The following is a 20875-nucleotide window of genomic DNA, read 5'->3' on the forward strand; positions in this document are numbered from 1 at the left end:
TCTATTACATTACTTAATTCCTTTAGAACACGGGGGTGAATGCCATCTGGGCCTGATGATTTGTCTATTTTGATTTTTCATATGCGGCACTGTACTTCTTCCTGGGTTAGACAGGTGACCTGTACTTCTTCCTGGTTTAGACAGGTGATCTGTACTGGGGAGTTTACCTTATCTCGCTGTATTTCACCTGGCATTCCATTTTCCTCGGTGAATACAGTGGAGAAGAATTTGTTTAATATACTTGCTTTTTCCTGATCCTCGTCTATAATTTCTTCCTCATCATTTTTTAACGGGCTCCTTTCTGACTTTTTCCAACACCTGTGTCTTGCTATTGTCTCCCCTGGGATCCCTGTCTGATGTGTTATTGATGTGTTATTGTGGAGCACATAGTGAGAAGCTGACAGACATCAGAACCTGCTTCACCATGAGAGTCCTACTGCTCGTCTGTGTGCTCGTACTGATGGCTTCAGGTAACCTCTACTCTATTTGCATTTTTTTTTTTTAAGATTGGGTTCGAAGGTCGTCCTAAGAGGAGGTCATAAGAGATGTTCTTAAGAGCTGAAAACTATTGAGGAAGTTTAACACACTAGCTGCCAATATTAGGGGAAGCTAAGGGCAGAAGAAATTTGGAATTTCTAGTTGTGATTTCAATTGAATGGGAAACGATATAATATATAGAGTGGCCAGAAAGAAGCCTCTTCCCAGTAAGACACATGAAATCCACATCAGAAACAGCTCCTAAAGGACTCTCAGAGTGTAAGAAAAATGATTCTCTTGGTTGTTGAAATGCTTTAGCCTAATTTCTAAGTGTAGTTTGAAGTAAAACCAGGCACTGCTCATCACCTGCCCAATAGGAGGGGGGGGGGGGGGGAGGTATTCTTTAGCGACTAGAACAGGAAGATCGGTCAGAGTTGTGGGAAAGTTGGAGCAAAGTAAAGAGATATTCTTAAGCAAAAGCCTCATCCAGAGAGGTCTGGACATCAGAGTGGACTTAAGGTTCCACTTCCAACAAGACAAAGACCATAAGCAACCAGTCGAGATAACACAGAGACAACTCTATGAATGTCCTTGAGTGGCCCAGCCAGAGCCTGAACCCAATGTAACACATCTCTGGAGAGACCTGAGGTCTCCATCCAGCCTGACAGAGCTTGAGATGATCTGCAGAGAAGAACGGCAGAAAATCCCTTATCGCCTATCCTTTGGATAGGGGATAAGAGGTCTAGCAGTGGAGTACCCCTTCATATGTTCAGTAATGTTTTATTTGTCATTTATTTGTCATTACTTTTGTCAGTTTTGCCTTTAGCAGAAAATACCAACAATTTTGCCCACGTCTGTATATGTACAGTATATATATATATCAGGGGTGTGAATCGCCAAGAATTTGGCGATTCGATTCGAATCGCGATACCAGTGTGGCGATTCGATATATCCCGATATATCGCGATACCGTCTAGGTGACGATACATCGCGATATACCCCGATTCTGTCTAAAAAACAATGTCTTTTACACTTTTATTAAAACTTTATTTTAAAAAAATTTTTTATACACTTTATTAGTCTTTTAGGAATCATTAGATTCCTCAGACAGATGAATAGAGTTCTATTGAACTCCATTTATCTGCGATCCATTGATAGAGCCTGGTCCAGCCAGGATCTAACAATGATAGAGCCACGGAGAGCAGGGAACAGAGGTAAGCCCTCCGGCTACCTCCACTGTGGATCGCCCGCCCGCGATCGCGCTGCGGGGGGAGGGGGGGGGGGCGATCTAGCCCACCAGGGAGCATACACATGTCCCTTTAGACGCCGCTGTCAGCTTTGACAGCGGCGATCTAAAGGGTTAATAGCCAGCCGCGGCGATCGCTGCATGCTGGCTATTAGCGGCAGCCCCCGGCTACTGAGAACAGCCGGGGGCTGCAGAGTATGGAGCGGGCAGGTATCCCGAGCCCGCTCCATACATACTGCAGAGCGCCGCATGCTGGATATTAGCGGCGGCCCCCGGCTACTGAAATCAGCCGGGGGCCGCAGAGTATGGAGCGGGCACGAGTCGGAGCCCGCTCCATACACCCAGAGCGCCGCCGCGTCAGATCTGGCTGACAAAATGTGAAACTTATATCTCCTGATGCCCAGGACATGCTGTTCCGGGGATCAGGAGATACAAATTCCACATCACTAAAAGAATCGATTCAAAAATATTTTGAATCGATTCAGTATCGTCAAGTGAAAAATCACGATTTTTTCTTACATCCCTAATATATATATATATATATATATATATATATATATATATATATATACGGTATATAAAATGACTTTGTTTTCTGTTTTACGGTATACAGATATAGCAAACCTTAGCTGGGCAACTAACATGTTACAGACTATAAAGCTGCGCACCTAACACGGCACATCCGATTCAGATTGTCAATTTAAACTTTTCTACATCTGTATATCTGCTGGTACATTGTATGTTTTATATGGTATGTACTGCAATATTATATATCATGTTATGTATATGCCACTATAGTGCTGTATTCTATGTATAGTAACTGTACAAAAAAGGGGAAACAGAAAGAGCACGACAATGTGCCATTACTCTTAGCAACCGTGAGTATAATACAAAGGGAGACAATTCTGCTTTTTGGTGCTGTGCTCCGGGTACAACACCATATAGCGTGATTTAAGGTCCAGGGGTGCTGCCGCGACACCTTCCCCGTCTTGGAATGATCCTAGACGGTCTCGGAAATGTGGAAAACTGTGATCTGCAATACAGCAGAAAGCATCGGTGTGTTCGGGCGCTCTCCTCGAAGTTGCCGGTCAGCCCGGGGTAAGACTTAAATCAGGCCCGGATAGGGGATGATATAAATAAATAGATTTTATTGCATAAACAAAATTAAAAAAACTTAGGTAAAGTGGGTGGGACTACGCATTTCGGGGGGCGTGATCCCCTCTTCGTCAGGTCCGTCAGGACCTGACGAAGAGGGGATCATGCCCCTGGAAATGCGTAGTCCCACCCCCTATACCTACGGCTTTTTTATTTTGTATGTGCAATAAAATCCGTCAGGACTGTATGTGCAATAAAATCCATCAGGACCTGACGAAGAGGGGATCATGCCCCTCGAAACGCGTAGTCCCACCCCCTTTACCTACAGCTTTTTTATTTTGTATGTGCAATGAAATCCGTCAGGACTGTATGAGCAATAAAATCCGTCAGGACCTGACGAAGAGGGGATCATGCCCTTCGAAACACGTAGTCCCACCCCCTTTACCTACGGCTTTTTTATTTTGTATGTGCAGTAAAATCCGTCAGGACTGTATGTGCAATAAAATCCGTCAGGACCTGACTAAGAGGGGATCATTCCCCTCGAAACACGTAGTCCCACCCCCTTTACCTACGGCTTTTTTTATTTTGTATGTGCAATAAAATCTATTAATTTATATCATCCCCTATCCGGGCCTGATTTACGTCTTACCCCGGGCTGACCGGCAACTTCGAGGAGAGCACCCGAACACACTGCTGTATTTCAGATTACAGTTTTCCACTGTATTCTATGTGTTATTCATAGGCTGTAATATTCTATTTTTATGTCCAGTTCATTGTCTTAGGTGTGAAACATGTTACACATCTACTGAAAGAGAAGAAACCGACTGTTATGGGCCCAGACTTGAGTGTGGTGAAGAACAAGTGTGCCTCACTCTGCATATGAGCACATTCAATAGTGAGTATTGCGTAATGTCTCAAAGGGCCGCCATCTGTCATTGTTGATGACGGACATTTACTTGAATCCACAGCACTAGGACTGCTCAAAAATGTGTCATCTCCATGGACAGCAATGCATTTCCGAGCGGAATCCGCAAAAACATTGAACAGACTTTATGTAGTCTGCTAAGGATCTCACACTTTCCTGGATTAGTCATATCTCACCCAGATTTCCCTGGATAAGATGTACACATAATAGGTACCTTGGGTAAATATAGCTATTCCCGTCACCAGTACTGTCACTGTCTCACAACAAATATGTATATTTAAAGGGGTACTCTGCCCCTAGACATCTTATCCCCTATCCAAAGGATAGGGGATAAGATGTCAGATCGCCGGGGTCCCGCTGCTGGGCCCCCCGGGGATCGCTGCTGCAGCACCCCACCATCATTACTGCGCAGAGCGAGATCGCTCTGCACGTAATGACGGGCAATACAGGGGCCGGAGCATCGTTACGTCACGGCTCCGCCCCTCGTGACATCACGGCCCGCCCCCGTCAATACAAGTCTATGGGAGGGGGCGTGGCGGTCGTCACGCCCCCTGCCATAGACTTGCATTAAGGGGACGGGCCGTGATGTCATGAGGGGCGGAGCCATGACGTCACGCTGCTCCGGCCCCTGTATCGCCCGTCATTACGCACAGAGCGAACTCGCTCTGTGCAGTAATGATGGCGGGGTGCCGCAGCGGCGATCCCCAGGGTCCCCAGCAGCGGGACCGCAGCGATCTAACATCTTATCCCCTATCCTTTGGATAGGGGATAAGATGCCAGGGGCGGAGTACCCCTTTAATCGGTTTGGACAGTGTATTACTGAATGAACATAAATATTCTGCACCTGGGACTTATGTGAGATATCAAACTGTTCTTTCTTTCTTTCTGTCTCTCAGTTCAAGATGGCCGCCTCAGTCGTCTTAATGTGAATTTTGTCAAAAGACAATGCTGGAATTATAAAGATTGTGATCGTAGTGGAAAAATATCATCCCCATCGCATAAAATAATATTCAACACAAGTTGTTGCTCCTTAGATAGCTGCAGGATGCCGCTTCCAGAACGTAGGTATTATGGGTTGACCCTAAGGCTTTTTCGTTAATGGTGATATTCCTATAGGGCATACAAGCAGGCTCTCAGCCTTATCATTGATAAAGTGAAAAAGAAGCCCATTGCGGCTTAAAGGGGTTATCCAGGAAAAAAAAAAAAAAAAAAAAAAAAATATATATATATATATATATATATATATATATATATATATATATATATACATATACTGGCTCCAGAAAGTTAAACAGATATGTAAATTTCTTCTATTAAAAAATCTTAATCCTTTCAGTACTTATCAGCTGATGAAGTTGAGTTGTTCTTTTCTGTGCTCTCTGATGACACGTGTCTGTAGCAAACCTCTTCTAAACTTGGCGGTTCCTGAGACACGTGTCATTAGACAGAAAAGAACAACTCAACTTCAGAAGCTCATAAGTACTGAAAGGATTAAGATTTTTTAATAGAAGTAATTTACAAATCTGTTTAACTTTCTGGAGCCAGTTGATATACATAAAAAAAGTTTTTTTCCTGGATAACCGATTTAACTCACGGCTCTTCAAGACATTTTTACAGATTATTTTATATTGAAATATTCTTAATAGTAACAAATATAATCCTTCAAAGAAACAGATGCATAGTACACAATCAACAAAGCAGGTATCTTTAGAATCAAGGAACAAGTCGGGCTATACTCTACATAGGGACTAAACCTTGTCCTGGGATAGACCCGATGTCTAGAGCTCCCAAAACCGGAAAGTCAATTTCCATGTTAAGGACGCTGCCTGTTTTTACCTTAAATGGGTACTCTGCCCCTAGGGCTTCCGTGTTTCTGATGTCATGCCACACCCCCTCCCTTCACATGTATAGGAGGAGACATGACAGCTGTGTACTGTACTGTGCTCAGAACACTAGGGTGCTAGCAAGGAGATTGCGGGGGGTCCAACGGCTGGACCCGCGATGACCAGACATCTTATCCCCTATCCTTTGGATAGGGGATAAGATGTTTAGGGGCGGATTGCAGGACAAGATGTACTTTAAATTGGTACCATTGTTGCTATACATGCTACATTTTGATTATTTTTATTTCACGTTTTGGATCAAAATTAGCGATTCTTGTTTTATTTATTTTTTTAAATAATACAGGACTTTATTGGGAAAGGGGCATTTATTTATTTTTACACTTTATTGATATATTGAACATTTATTTATTTTTTAATAATTTTTACTTTTTTCCTGTTATACTATGCTAAAGTACATCTGGACCTCACACGTTGCCGTACTTGGCAGACAGGAGGATGTTGCCATAGCAACCATCGGGACCCCCCCGCAATCGCGGGGTCACTGATGGTTGTCAGGAGGAGAGTTCAACCCTCAGTACTGACCACAGCATCTATAGGGTAAATGCTGCCGAGACCAGAGTGATATTGGTCTCAGTGGCGATATTGGTCTCTTTGGTAGGATCCCTACTGTAATCGTCAGCCGGGTCCAGCTGCCGAACTCCTGCACTGCACCCGGAGCACAGGACATCATCATCCAGACCCCCCCTTTAGTTTTCTACTCACTTCCCCTCGATGGGAAGGAAGGGTGAGCTGGTCCGGGCCATCTATGCTGCATGGACCGTCCGGTGGGGAGGTTTGGTCTTTCCGGGCTGTCCATCTTCACCGAGAGGCCCTCTTCTCCCCTCCGGGCCGGCCACGGACTAGTGACGTTGCCTTGACAACGACGCACAGGGACGTGCCTGCGCATGAATATCCATGTGCATCGTCGTCAAGGCAATGTCTCTAGCCCAGGGCCGGCCCGGAGCGGAGAAGAGGACAGCGATGATGGACAGCCCGGAACGACTAACCCTCCCCACCGGACGGTCCCTGCGGCATAGATGGCCCGGACCAGCTCACCCTTCCTTCCCATCGAGAGGAGGTGAGTAGAAAACTAAAGGGGGGGGGGGTCTGGATGATGACAAAGGCCCGGCAGTGGTCTTCAACCTGCAGACCTCCATATATACCGTATATACGAGTATATACGGTATATATGCACTGTATGATAATGGTGTTGATACTTTATAGTGATAGCGCGATGGTATTGCTAACAGTAGCCTCATACTGTTTGGGACATATATTTAGGCTCTGTGTGGTTTACCTATTTGTCCACCCCATGACCATTCGCCATATGAGTAGAGGCATCAATGGAAGGTACCACACAGGGGGCGCCATCCAATGTAAGAACAGACCTGTCTGGGGTAATTGGGTAGAAAATAGAACTAGACTTCACATATTAATATACCCATGCAGAGTAGCTAGTCAGTACATAAAAAGGCAAAGCAATATAGAACTATCCGTGAATGTAACGGATCTCTCACTTTTTGCTTAGATCTACAGTATGTGGTATAGTGCATTGAATTTTTAAATTTTTTACTTTTTATTTTTAGTGCCACTAGAAAATAATACACATAATGGCCTGGTCTGCCCCGCCGCTTCTACCATCGTAAAGGAAAAATACAAGCCGACCTATGCCATGAAGTGCACCGGAGATGAGACCTATTGTTTCGAGTTCACAGACAGTAAACCACAGCCACCATATTGATATTTTTCAATCTTTATTTCTGCATGGCTCTGTCTCATATAGTGAATCGTGTGTCTTCCATTTTCTCCTATGCAGGAAGGAAATCAAATGGCTACCTGGCTGGATGTGCGTCTTATCGGTATTGTTATGTAATACCTTTAATTGGTGCATTTTATGATTCTCATTCAACAACTTCAAAGACGTCCTGCAGCAGGGCGAACAGAACAAGTTCTTTGCCAGTGGGTGAGTGCATTTTAATGGATTTTAGTCAATATTATAGAACATAATTTTATTTTGTAAAAGAAGGAGGGTCCCACATGTATTCTGAAACAGTTATATATGAAAATGTCCTCCCATGGTACCTTACAGCAAATAAATATTATTTATTTAGCATATATATATATTATGGATAAATATTTTCTACTGTAGTATGGCGGGAATTCTGGAACATTTACTTACCCTACATCTAATGTGGTCCCTCTCTGTCTATCCATCTATATCTATCTATCTATCTCACATCTATCTATCTATCTATCTATCTCATATCTATCTCATCTCATATCTATCTCATATCTATCTATCTATCTATCTATCTATCTCTTATCTATCAATCTATCTATCTCATATCTATCTATCTATCTATCTCATATCTATCTCTCATATCTATCTATCTCATATCTATCTCTCATATCTATCTATCTATCTATCTATCTCATATCTATCTATCTCATATCTATCTCATGTCTCACATCTATCTATCTATCTCATATCTATCTCTCATATCTATCTATCTATCTCATATCTATCTATCATCTATCTATCTCATATCTATCTATCTCACATCTATCTATCTATCTATCTATCTCATATCTATCTATCTCATATCTATCTATCTCATATCTATCTCACATCTATCTATCTATCTATCTATCTATCTATCTCATATCTATCTATCTCCTATCTATCTATCTCATATCTATCTATCTCTCATATCTATCTATCTATCTATCTATCTATCTATCTCATATCTATCTATCTCATATCTATCTATCTCCTATCTATCTATCTCATATCTATCTATCTCATATCTATCTATCTCCTATCTATCTATCTCATATCTATCTCATATCTATCTCTCATATCTATCTCATATCTATCTCTCATATCTCCTATCTATCTATTTATGCAATACTGCTATTTTGTATCTCACTGAGAGCAATAATATAAATGTTGTAGGATAAACCTAATGACACAGTCTCTGTGACCCTATAATGACGCAGGGCTGTTTGGACGACAACACATTTTCTTCCATAACTCTTTTACTCCATTTTACACCTACAGATTCATATTTGGGCCTATTTTATGCAGAAACAGTTGTGCTTTGTTACTCATTTTACTGCAAAATCTACAGAGAGGCGAATTTTTTTTTTTATATATATATATATATATTTGTGGGGAGAAATTGAAATAAAAAAAGCAAATGTTGGGGGCTTCCGTTTTTATGCAGTGCGTTTTACAGTTAAAGTGAAACTTTATCTTTTTTCTGCAGGTCTATATGATTACAATGATACCCAATTTATATAGGTTTTGTTTTATTTTACTACTTTAAAATGATAACTTTTTGTAATACAATTAGTTTGCTTAGAATTGTCCTTTTCTGACCCCTATAAAAATCTTTTTTTGTAGGGTCTACATGAGGGTAATTCTTTGGGCTATGATTTCTTTTTTTTTATCGGTACCATTTTAGTTTTCATTTTTGTGGTTTCTAAAGTGAACAAAAATCAGCAATTCTGGACTTTTCAACATTTATGCCATTCGCCGTACGGTTTCCGTTAAATGGTATTCCGGGGTAAACCATCCTGACTATTATGTAAAGTTATGTTAGTCCTACATTTACTTGCTGTACGGCTCTGCTGCGGATCGTTCACCTTTTCTTCTTTATATGGTGCCCCAAGGTTCAGCGTTCCTTTCAGGTATTGATGACATTTTTCTCGAGCCTATTCCCCGAACCTTTGCGGCTCAAGACAGCAACTGATGTCGGGGGCTTGGCTTCTTGACTTTCCTGATAAGCCTACCCCCTGATGACATGTACGGTCCATGGGGGAGATTTATGGAAACCTGTCCAGAGAAAAAGTTGCTGAGTTGCCCATAGCAACCAATCAGATCGCTTCTTTCATTTTGCAGAGGCCTTGTTAAAAATGAAAGCAGCGATCTGATTGGTTGCTATGGGCAACTGGGCAACTTTTCCTCTGGACAGGTTTTGATAATTTTGCCCCCATCTGTAAATCCTGACGTGCCGACGTCAAGTTGATCTCGGCAATCTGCAGAATGCGGATATTCCACCGTGTGAACATAGCCTTATTCTTCTTCTAGTTAGTGGCACCTTATATGAATATTGCTACTTGGAGAATCATATACCTGTGTTTATGTGTCAATAAATCTACATTATATGTATATATATATATATATATATATATATATATATATATATATATACTGTATGTATTTAAATATTAACATTTTCATTTATTCATTTTAATACAGTTAACTCATTGTTATGCCAGAAATGTCGTGGATCTGTTGACATCAAATGTGAACAGTATGAAACATGTTCAACAGAATATGATGCCTGTGTGACCAGCATTTCAAAGACTACATATGGTAAGTATATTATTTATGTTTCTGTATATGGACACAAACCGAGTATACACGCATTAGAGGCAAACCACATGGGAATGCTTACAGCAACAATTGTGTCTTAACTGTGTGGTGTGGTAGAAAGTATCTGTCAGTCAAGGGTGAACTGACGATACTCAGGGCCCCAGACCAAGTAAAGCAAGGGCCTCCCGCGGGTTTCCACCCCTGGTCGCACTTCTTCCCCCGTCCCTATTTCACTCAAATCCATGATACAGAGCTTTCAAAAGCTTAGAATTTTTTTTTAAAGGGGTACTCCACCCCTAGACATCGTATCCCCTATCCAAAGGATAGGGGATAAGATGTCTGATTGCGAGGGTCCCGCCACTGGGGACCCCCGCAATATAGCATGCCGCACCCACCTGTTTCTGCTCTGGAAGCGCTGGAGGGTCTGGGTCCCGACCACCGGAACGGAAGTCCGTGATGTCACGACTCCGCCCCCGTGTGATGTCACGCCCCGTCCACTCAATGCAAGTCTATGGGAGGGGGGCGTGATGGCCGTCACGCCCCCTCCCATAGACTTGCATTGAGGGGATGGGGCGTGACGTCACACAGCGGCGGAGTTGTGACATCACGGACTTCCGTTCCGGTGGTCGTCACGCCCCCTCCCATAGACTTGCATTGAGGGGATGGGGCGTGACGTCACATGGGGGCGGAGTCGTGACGTCACGGACTTCCGTTCCCATGGTCGGGAACCAGACCCTCCAGTGCTTCTGGAGCAGAAACCGGTGGGTGCTGCATGTTATATTGAGGGGGTCCCCAGCGGCGGGACCCCCGCCATCAGACATCTTATCCCCTATCCTTTGGATAGGGGATAAGATGTCTAGGGGTGGAGTACCCCTTTAAGATCAGGAGGAGTGTTAGTAGTTATTAGGGAATATAGTCTGAGTTATTTTAGAAAATATCGTTTGATGACAGGTTCTCTTTAAAATATTCGTTCCTACTGGTTAGAACCAATAATCACAGTGATTTCATGTGATAGGAGGAGAGAAAACTATAGAGCTTTCAAAAAGATGTGGATATTCATCGGAATGTAACAAAGCCGGGATCATCGCCACGGCCCAGAAGAGCATATCCAAAAACACCACTTGCTGTTATACCGACCACTGTATTTCTCCAATACCAACCTGTAAGTATTTATAATTCTAAAAGCAATTTTACCGTCTCCATTTGTAGGCACCTTTTTTTGGCACAAAATTTCAAATCCCATGAATGCAAATACAAAGTTTCCAAATATGGAAATAATATTTCATAATTATGAATAAAAATTTCAAATCCACTGAATGCAAATACACATTTTTAGATCTCACAACTGTAATACGGAATTCATTATATTAAAAGTATACAATAAGCTCCTAAATTAACTTAGATTAAAAAAATTGTCTTACATTTCTCTTTCTCATCGCCGCTGCCGGTATAACAAAGTTTCCCTCCCCGCTGTCCGGTGCTTCCTGATACAGGAAACATGATGTCACATGCCAACTTAACCAGTGGTTAAGGCGGGAGACCATCTTGGCCCTGGTTGAATGAGCTGGACGTTACGTCAACAAACCCGAAAGTGTCGGGGGCGGCAGAGCTCTGTTATACCAGCTGCAGAATGAAAACGAAGAAGGTAGTGTAAGAGTAGAATGTTCCCGACCAGATTTTAAAAGCATAGTTTTGGCCATAAGTGGTAGGGCCTTGGGGGTGTAGTGTAGTTGGGGTGTTGCTTCGGTATATGAGGCGTTAACTTGACCCCTGTCACTCGTGACGCCAGGGTGAGGGTTAATACGCTGACGTAAATCTTCGGCCTATCGCCACCCTTCCCAGGAACGATAGGTGCGTGCTTAAATGAATGAAGGTCCACAATAGAGATGAACTTGAACTTGTATAAACTTTACTGAGGTACTTGCAGTACATCCAATTAACAGCAACAGTCTTAGCAATACAGTCTCTATGTAGTACGGCAGTGATTGACAGATGCCGCGGACCATTAGCTTATCCAAAGGACTAGTAGAATTAGGATTGATGCAGAGATCCGTCCGGATTTAGGGGTCTGTTTAGGTCCGGTGATCTTGCAGACTTAACAGGGATTGAGGTAACTCACAGTTTTGTAAGATGGCCGTTGCCGCAAGGCTTGGGCCTAGTCACTGCTGACGACAGCTGCGCAGATCCTCCTCTATCAGCAGCCCACGAGGAAAAAAAAACTGAGTAATGGCCGCCGCTCCCTTATATGGGCAGGGGCAGGGCCGTTTTGGATTGGTCCGAGTCAGCTGTCACTCACCGTTACAATGCATGGTGGGCGATCACCTGACTTCCTCCAAAGGTCCTTGAACCATAAACCATAGAGTTTTGGAACGCATCACGTGACCCGCAGGTCCTGCGACACTACAACAAGGTAAGTACACTTTATCTACATATATACACTTAGAATTTGAATAGTTTTAACTATTAAAGGGGTGACTAGGGGCTAACTATAGATGAGGACCCCACCGGTACCTAGGGACTCTGATTTTGGGGACCTCACCACAAGGTAACGGATGCAATCCGGTATTGGGACACCACACACACAACCCCTTAAACATGATTTGGATCCAAGATTTGGATCTTAAAAAATCATTTCAGCTGTTAATTCTAAGAAACGTTATCTACAAAATGTAACATTACATGCTGGATATTTAAATAAAAAAATAAACGCCAGAGGCAAAAGATTGGGAGAACTTTCTTTTTTGATGTCTATATGACTTTAAAGGGCAAATGGGCAGAGGTCTCCTGATGGAACAACACCTTTTATCAATGGACATTCACTTTAGGGGTGTCTGTTGAGTCACAGTTATAATAGAGATCTAACTACTACTGGATTATCTTTGCTTATTTAAAGGGGTACTCTGGCGCTTAGACATCTTATCCCCTATCCAAAGGGGGACCCCCGCTGGGGACCCCCGTGATCTCGGCTGCAGTACCCACCTCAACGGCTTCCGGCAACGCTGGAGGCTTCGGATCCCGACCACGCGAGCGAAAGAGCAAGAGGTCACGACTCCCCCCCCCCCGTGTGACATCACGCCCCGCCCCTCAATGCAAGTCTATGGGAGGGGGCGTGACTGCCATCACACCCCCTCCCATTGGCTTGCATTGAGGGGGCGGAGCATGACATCACATAGGGGCGGAGCCATGATGTCACAACGCTCCGGCCCCTTGATCGACAGGAATCAGACCCGGAGCGAACACGCTCCGGGGACTGATATTAACGGGGTGCGGCGTACAAGATCAGGGACCCCCGCGATCAGGCATCTTATCCCCTATCCTTTGGATAGGGGATAAAATGTCTAAGCGCCGGAGTAACCCTTTAATGGGAGAATATCCTTTATGATATTCACTTGTCATATGGAAGGGATGAGCCCAGATAGGGACACCTCTTCAATATCATTTAGGGTAATGAAGGTTTGGGCAGAAGTGATGATGTATTTCTATTTCTAGTTCCTTTAGAGAGCGAAGAAGCCAATGGACTCATCTGTGAATCCTGTTTTCTTAAAGAATACGGTAGCTGCTCTGGTAAAAATCATATCGCTTGCTCCGGGAATGCAACACAATGTATTGCCTACACACAGAAAGTGGTAAAAGGTAACAGCCTTTTTTTTATTATTTTTGCTGTGCATGATGGAAGCTATACATTTATCTGTTCTATTATATGTATGCTAAGATAAAAATAAAAAGGAAATAATATGAGGGCAAACTAGAAGTACCATGTGGTCTTTTTCTGCCGACCATCTTCTATGTTTAAATTAGAGTCAAGTCATCCAACATCAATGGCACCTGCTAGATGTTATAACACAGAGCCTTTGGTGTTTTACTGCATTGACTGGGCCTGAACGAGATCCTGGGTGAAGGCAGCTGTCAACTGTATGTGCATCTCTAAGACACACACACAGTGGAAAGCAGGATATGGCGTCAACGGCATCCTCTTCCCTCTCTTTAGAGGATGAAGTCACTTCCAGTGCCGGCAGCGTCTCCACACCACACTGCCTGCATCGGAAGCTCAGAAAAAAGAAAAGCTGCAAGGGAGAGGAAAGACATGAGAGTCCCCCCCCCTCCCATAATTGGGGCCTTACTACTATATGGTGAGCTAACTTCTATATGGGAGGTGACTATAATATAAACTATAATATAAACTAATGTATAGGGACACAATGTCGGAGCTTAAAGGTGTATTCTAGGATTTTTTTTATTTGACTATGCTACAGGGGCTGTAAAGTTAGTGCAGTACATAATATAGTGTCTGTACCTGTGTGTGACGGTTTTCTCACAATTTTTCTGTGATTTTCACTCCAATATGTATTTTTACCAGCATACAAAATGACTGTTGTCTCAGATTTTATCCCAGCTTGCAATGCGGCCGAGACCTGACATCACTAGTCAGCTGATGACAGGGAGCCTGTCTGCTTCAATGGGTGGAGCGATCGCTTGGTGGGAGAGAGATCAATCTGCAACTAATGCAACAGCTGTAGGCACCCTGATTGAAAACCACAGGTCTTTTGAATGGATGCAGCTCATTTATGTTTCAGTGGGTGGGGTGGCTGATGTGTGGGAGGGAGGAAAATGGAATTGTGGGATTTGTAGTCAAAAAAAGAAAAGTCAGACAGGTAATACCAGTTCACAAAAAGCTAGCCACAGTGTTATGGTAATCTCACAACATTTAGCCCCAAGACAAGCGCAGATCCTTCCTAAGCATGTCCATTACTGTCTGCCAGGTACGTACTAAAATCTCCTTATGGTGGAGATCCCCTTTAACTAATATGTGAAACTACAAAAGGGCATATCTGCTACTTGTGGCATAGGGAGTATGATTATGATACAGGGCACAAAGCTTGTACCATTACTGTGTGGGGCAATACAGATAGGGAGTTTGTATAGAGGTGTGGAGCCTAAAATATTCGGCATAAGTCTTCATTGACCTGTAAGTTGGGGGGAAAAAAGGGAAAAGTGAAAAGTGAATGACAGCAATCGGAGAAGACATCGAATGTAGGCCATTGAATGTAACCGCACAGTTATCATTTAGTCTGCATAGTGCTGATGTCTGTGTAGTACTGACAGGTACTACTAAATGGTCACTGTATGAAGGGTATACTGCTTTCTGTATAGTATTGTTTTATTATTTATTAACAAAATGGTGACCGTGATGTGATATTATTTGGTAACAGTTTGGTAGTATCATTAAGTCATGGTGATGGTGTTAGTTGTCTCTAATATATAAATATTATTGGTCTCAGTGTACTGAATTTAGTCAGTAATAGCACGATGGTCGTGTGTATGGTGATAACATTTTTTACCTGTATAGCAGTATTATTTAGTAACTGTGTTACTGTTATTTAGAGTTCTATAGTATTATCATCAATAGAAAATAGTCTTAGGGTTTACACGGTGGAATGTCTGCCCGAAAAGGTTTCCAGCAGGACATTGCGCAGACAGTGGGTACCTGCAGAATATGCCGCCGCTTGGACTGGTCCAATATGTGGTACAGGGGATGCTTATATATCTTACTGCATATCTATCTTACTGGTGACACCTTACACTGCAATTCTGTCTGTGTTGAGAAGAGACATTACTGGGAAATGATGTACTGTATACAGAACAGGAAGACTCAGCTCAGTTTTAGACCTAGTATTCAGAATTAAAGGGGTACTCTGGCGCTAAGACATTTTATCCCCTATCTAAAGGATAGGGGATAAGATGCCTGATCGCGGGAGTCCTGCCGCTGGGGACCCCCGTGATCTTGCATGCAGCACCCCGTTATAATCAGTCCCCAGAGCATGTTCGCTCCGGGTCTGATTGCTGGCGATCACGGGGGCCGGAGCATTGTGACGTCACGGCCCCGCCCCCCGTGTGACATCATGCTCCGCCCCCTGAATGCAAGCCTATGGGAGGGGGCGTGACACGCCCCCTCCCATAGGCTTGCATTCAGGGGGCGGAGCGTAACGTCATGAGGGGTGAGGCTATGACGTCACGAGCTCCCGACACCGGCTCTACGCATTCGGAACATTTTGTGGGGACTGATTATAATGGGGTGCTGCGTGCAAGATCACGGGGTCCCCAGCGGCGGGACCCCCGCGATCAGGCATCTTATCCCCTATCCTTTGGATAGGGGATAAGATGTCTTAGCGCCGGAGTACCCCTTTAAAATGACAAGACTTTAGAATTATTATAAAATATATATATATATATAGCAAAATGGAAAATTTGAAAAAGCATAATCAAATATGTTTAACATAAAAACTTGATAGATAAGACACGTTACCTTCAACTCACAGTGGTACACTACACAAGAATGTTTTCATTCACTGACAGCTTTGGCTGCAGTGTTTCCCAAGCAGGGTGCCTCCAGCTTGGGAAACTTCCACTCCCAGCATGCCCAGACAGCCTTTGGCTATAGTTGTAGTTCGGCCACAGCTAGTGGCACCCTCATTCGGAAACACTGGACTACTGTCATGTTAACCTGTTTCTTAATAACTATAATTATTTTATTATTATTATTTTTTTTTTTTATCCACAGAGACTTTTACAAGCAGAGAAGTCTTACATGGTTGCACCCACCCCAGTATATGTGATAGTGGAAATATAAATGTGACCTATGATCAAACTACCATACAGGAAACAAAAATATGTAGTATTCCAGCTAAAAGTTGCGTACATCCTCCTAACATCCTATGTGCTGCCATCATGTTTATGATATGGTCAAACTCAGTGTAGTTAATGAAGTTTAAGTCCTCCCAAGCCCCAGTTTTGATCAAACCCAACGGGATAGGTGGAGTAAGATTTATTGACCAAGATGCAAAGCATTTCGATGCTCATGCGCAGCTTCTTTGGGCATCTGCCTGAAGAAGCTGTGCATGCGCAGCAAAACACGTTGCATCTTGGTCAATAAATCTTACTCCACCCATCCCGTTATGTGTGGTCCCGTCAGCGCCGTGTGGATCCAGCTGATTCCTTTGAAGCCTTCATCTCTTATCTCGATATATACGGTAGCTGGAAGGCAACAGACGGTGATCTTGCCATTACCTTCAAACGCTAATCATTGTTGTGTATGATGCTACACAACCACCCAGGAAAAGCGGCTTTAATCTTACACAACCTTTCCCGTCCTCCGGTGTGATTTACCCTATGGAGCGCCTTTCCCCTTTTTTTTAGACCAGTTTTGATCACGGCATCTGAAGTGTTAATGGCAGACATCAGTGTGATCTATCATGTTTATCAGGTCCCAGCTACTGATAACAGCAGCCCGCTTGGCCTGATCGCAGTGTCGGGAGATGTGAGGTGATCGCAGAATCCCTGCTTGGAGTTCTACTGCAGAGAAGTTGTGGTTCTTATCAATATTAATGCACTGAGGTGTTGAATGAAATGACATCAGATGTCCCTATTGTATATTGTTTTCTTTCGTCGAAGTAAAGATCTTTGAGATTAATTAGTCAGAGGTATGGGTGACAACATCGTCAACAATAAATACAAACACTGTTCCTTTTGTAATGCTCTCAATACAACTGTTGTCTTTTAAATCCTGTATATACTCGAGTATAAGCCGACCCGAAAATAAGCCGAGGCCCCTAATTTAACCCCAATGAACCCAGGAAAAGTTATTGACTCGACGTTAAGCCTAGGGTGGGAAATACATCATCCCCCCCCGTCATCATCCAGACCCCCGTCATTAACACCCCCGTCATCATCACCCTGTCATCATCCCCCTCGTCATCATCCCCCCCTTCATCATCACCGCCTGTCAATCCCTTCAATCAGTGGTCTTCAACCTGCGGACCTCCAGATGTTGTAAAACTACAACTCCCAGCATGCCCGGACAGCCATCGGCTGTCCAGGCATGCTGGGAGTTGTAGTTTTGAAACATCTGGAGGTCCGCAGGTTGAAGACCACTGCGGCCTTTGTCATCATCCAGACCCCCCCCCCCCCTCCTTTAGTTTTCTACTCACCTTCCCTCGGTAGGAAGGAAGGGTGAGCTGGTCCGGGCCATCTATGCTGCAGGGACCGTCCGGTGGGGAGGGTTAGTCATTCCAGGCTGTCCATCTTCACCGGGAGTCCCTCTTCTCCACTAGCGGCCGGCCCCAGACTAGTGAATTTGCCTTGACGACGACGCACAGGGACGTTCATGCACAGGGACGTCTGCTGCGCACGGACGTCCCTGTGTGTCGTCGTCAAGGCAACGTCACTAGTCCGGGGCCGGCCGGAAGGGGGGAAGAGGGACTCCCGGTGAAAATGGACAGCCTGGAACGACTAACCCTTCCCACCGGATGGTCCCTGCAGCTTAGTTGGCCTGGACCAGCTCACCCTTCCTTCCCACCAAGGGGAGGTGAGTAGAAAACTAAAGGGGGGGTCTGGATGATGACGAAGGCCGCGGTGGTCTTCAACCTGCGGACCTCCAGATGTTTCAAAACTACAACTACAAGTTGTAGTTTTGCAATATTTGGAGGTCCGCAGGTTGAAGACAACTGAAAAGGATTGACAGGCGGAGAGTTCACTCGAGTATAAGCCGAGGGGGCGTTTTCAGCACGAAAAATCGTGTATATACGGTAGGTGCTATACAAAATGTTGTTACACAATTTATTACATGTCATTCCGATTATGTTATTTATGTCCCATTCTGTTCATCAAACAAAACGAATCCTCCAGTATGGCGACGGGATTGAGAGCGCAGGACACACCAGGTAAAGGAAATGAGGTTTATTCACCCATGATGCAACGCGTTTCACAGATAGACTGCTTCATCAGGCATGCCTGATGAAGCAGTCTATCTGTGAAACGCGTTTCATCATGGGTGAATAAACCTCATTTCCTTCACCTGGTGTGTCCTGTGCTCTCAATCCCGTCACCATACTGGAGGATTCGTTTTGTTTGCTGTCTGTCTTTTGATTTGGAGTAGCTGCAGGTGCCCTACCGCTTATGCCATTATCCATTGTTACACTTGGCTGAGTGTAACTAATCACGGTAAGCGCTTCTTTATATTTAGCCCTTGCCGTGTATCAACGTTATCACACCACGTAGCGCTGTCTCTCTCATCCATTCTGTTCATGACATCTTTTCTATATAGGTAAAACTATAAGATTTAGAGAACACATTAAAGGGGTTATCCACGCATATAAAAACACAGCTAGTTTCTGTGTTTTTACAACTTGGCTCCATTCACTTTAATGGAACTGAGCTGCAGAACCACACCCAACCTGGAGACAGACGGGGAGCGGTTTTTGAAAGAAAGTTGCATTGTTATTTCTATCCCTTTATAACCCCTTCAATTCTGTATGTACAGGAAAAAGTTGCCCAAGATGAATTTTCCATATGAATACTGAGTTATATTTTTGTGGCTTACAGAGAATATTTAAGTCTTATTCAGGCACACACCGCCATACAATGCTACAACAAGCAGAGACCAAATGCATTATCCGTACAGGAGCATTGGGAACCGCAGGGTTAAATGACCCCAACAACTTATCTTTCTTTTATATAAATTATGGTTATAGCATGATATACACATGTACACATGTAATTTTGATAAATAAGATGTATTTTTATTTATAATTTTTGTGATATATATATTATGTGTATTAAGTGAGCTCGCCATTGGTTGGAACGGGAGTTAAAAGGTGTGTGTTACACCCTCTTCCATCATTCCTTGGCAAAGCATCACATGATGTGAAATGTTGCATCCGTTGTTTCCCCTGTGAATCAATAAAGAAATCTTGCACTCATAAATTGCCATAAAACTTTCTTTTTACAAGCCTAACAAAATGAATAGCATTTAAGTAGAATCTCCATTACTGACAACACCCAAAAAGTTAACATTTTAAAAATAATCTTTTTTTATTATCAGTAACTGTCATGAAAGGGGGCAGGGAAACAGGGAGTTAGTGATCCTTAACTGTCCCTACAACCACAGTCCCTTCCTATTGCTCAGCAACCCTAAACGAAGGATCGACAACCATGAGGACTGATCCTATACTGCACTAAAGTGCATGGGTGTAAGAGTGAAACAAAACAAACCAAACCGAACACGTTGGGAAACCAGTCAGGAACATAAAGGGAATACTCCAAAGCTGCAAACAGATATACCAGGCAGGATATAGCAAACTAACAAACAGTTCAAGAACCAGGATCAAGATTATTGGCAGATATGATAATATGAACACGACTAGATATGTGGATAAGTTTACAGCAGACAAAACCAGGAGATGCAGGGGATGAACAGGTTAACTGAATGTCAGAACACTAAACAGGTCAGGAAATCCAGAGCACTGTTCACACTGGAATCCGAACAAGAAACACACTCAATCATGGAGGGATCAATAATAAAGTCAAATAGGCTCCTAGCCAGTGGTCACACTCAGACAGTGTGAACAGAAGACTGGCCTAGGAGGAAACAAAAATCCTAAATACAAGCAAACATTGGTACAGACACAAGGCTAACTCAATCCTAGATAGACGGATTAGAACAAGGCTCAGAACAGGATTCTATCCTAGGAGATCAAGGATCGAACAAGGGCAAAACGGGAGTGACAAATGCACAGTGTGAACACGGACTTAGGCAACACCAAATAAATACAGAACAAACAATATAAGAATACTTAAACCCGACAAAGTACTCAAACAAAGCATGCTAAAATCTATATATCAAACGGGACAGTAAACAATAATTAAAACTCAGGACATGTGTTCAGACAGACAAAGATTAAGGTGCATAATGAAAACATGATCAGAGTAACAGGAGTAATTTCCAGCCCAGGACCGCATCTGAAGAGCTGGAAGGTTAACTTCCCAAACCAAACCAGAATAAACACAGAAACTGTTCAGACATAAACATAATG

At 43.4% G+C, this 20875-nt stretch overlaps 2 protein-coding genes across 18 annotated transcripts in view; one reads left to right on the plus strand and one right to left on the minus strand.

Moving 5' to 3' along the window:
• Window positions 1–20875, minus strand: part of LOC130294604 (mucin-2-like) — a 264132-nt gene that overhangs the window by 100603 nt on the left and 142654 nt on the right. For 2 of the 17 annotated variants that reach the window (XM_056544716.1, XM_056544710.1), the window contains exon 1: window positions 9238–9448. The exons of 14 other annotated variants lie outside the window; for them this stretch is intronic. The gene's annotated coding sequence lies outside the window, so the exon portion shown is untranslated. Of the gene's footprint in view, window positions 1–9237; window positions 9449–20875 lie in introns of those variants that run through there. One more of the 17 variants, XM_056544717.1, reaches the window with a different exon arrangement.
• On the plus strand, window positions 4774–16833 carry LOC130294612 (phospholipase A2 inhibitor and Ly6/PLAUR domain-containing protein-like). Its single transcript, XM_056544746.1, has 7 exons — window positions 4774–4804; window positions 7213–7344; window positions 7443–7589; window positions 9891–10007; window positions 11023–11169; window positions 13497–13640; window positions 16567–16833. Exons 1-7 carry the CDS (start codon window positions 4789–4791, stop codon window positions 16761–16763), a joined length of 900 nt encoding a protein of 299 aa, XP_056400721.1. The 5' UTR covers window positions 4774–4788; the 3' UTR covers window positions 16764–16833.

Source organism: Hyla sarda, chromosome 10, assembly GCF_029499605.1.
Source record: "Hyla sarda isolate aHylSar1 chromosome 10, aHylSar1.hap1, whole genome shotgun sequence".
Classification (NCBI taxonomy): Eukaryota; Metazoa; Chordata; class Amphibia; order Anura; family Hylidae; genus Hyla; species Hyla sarda.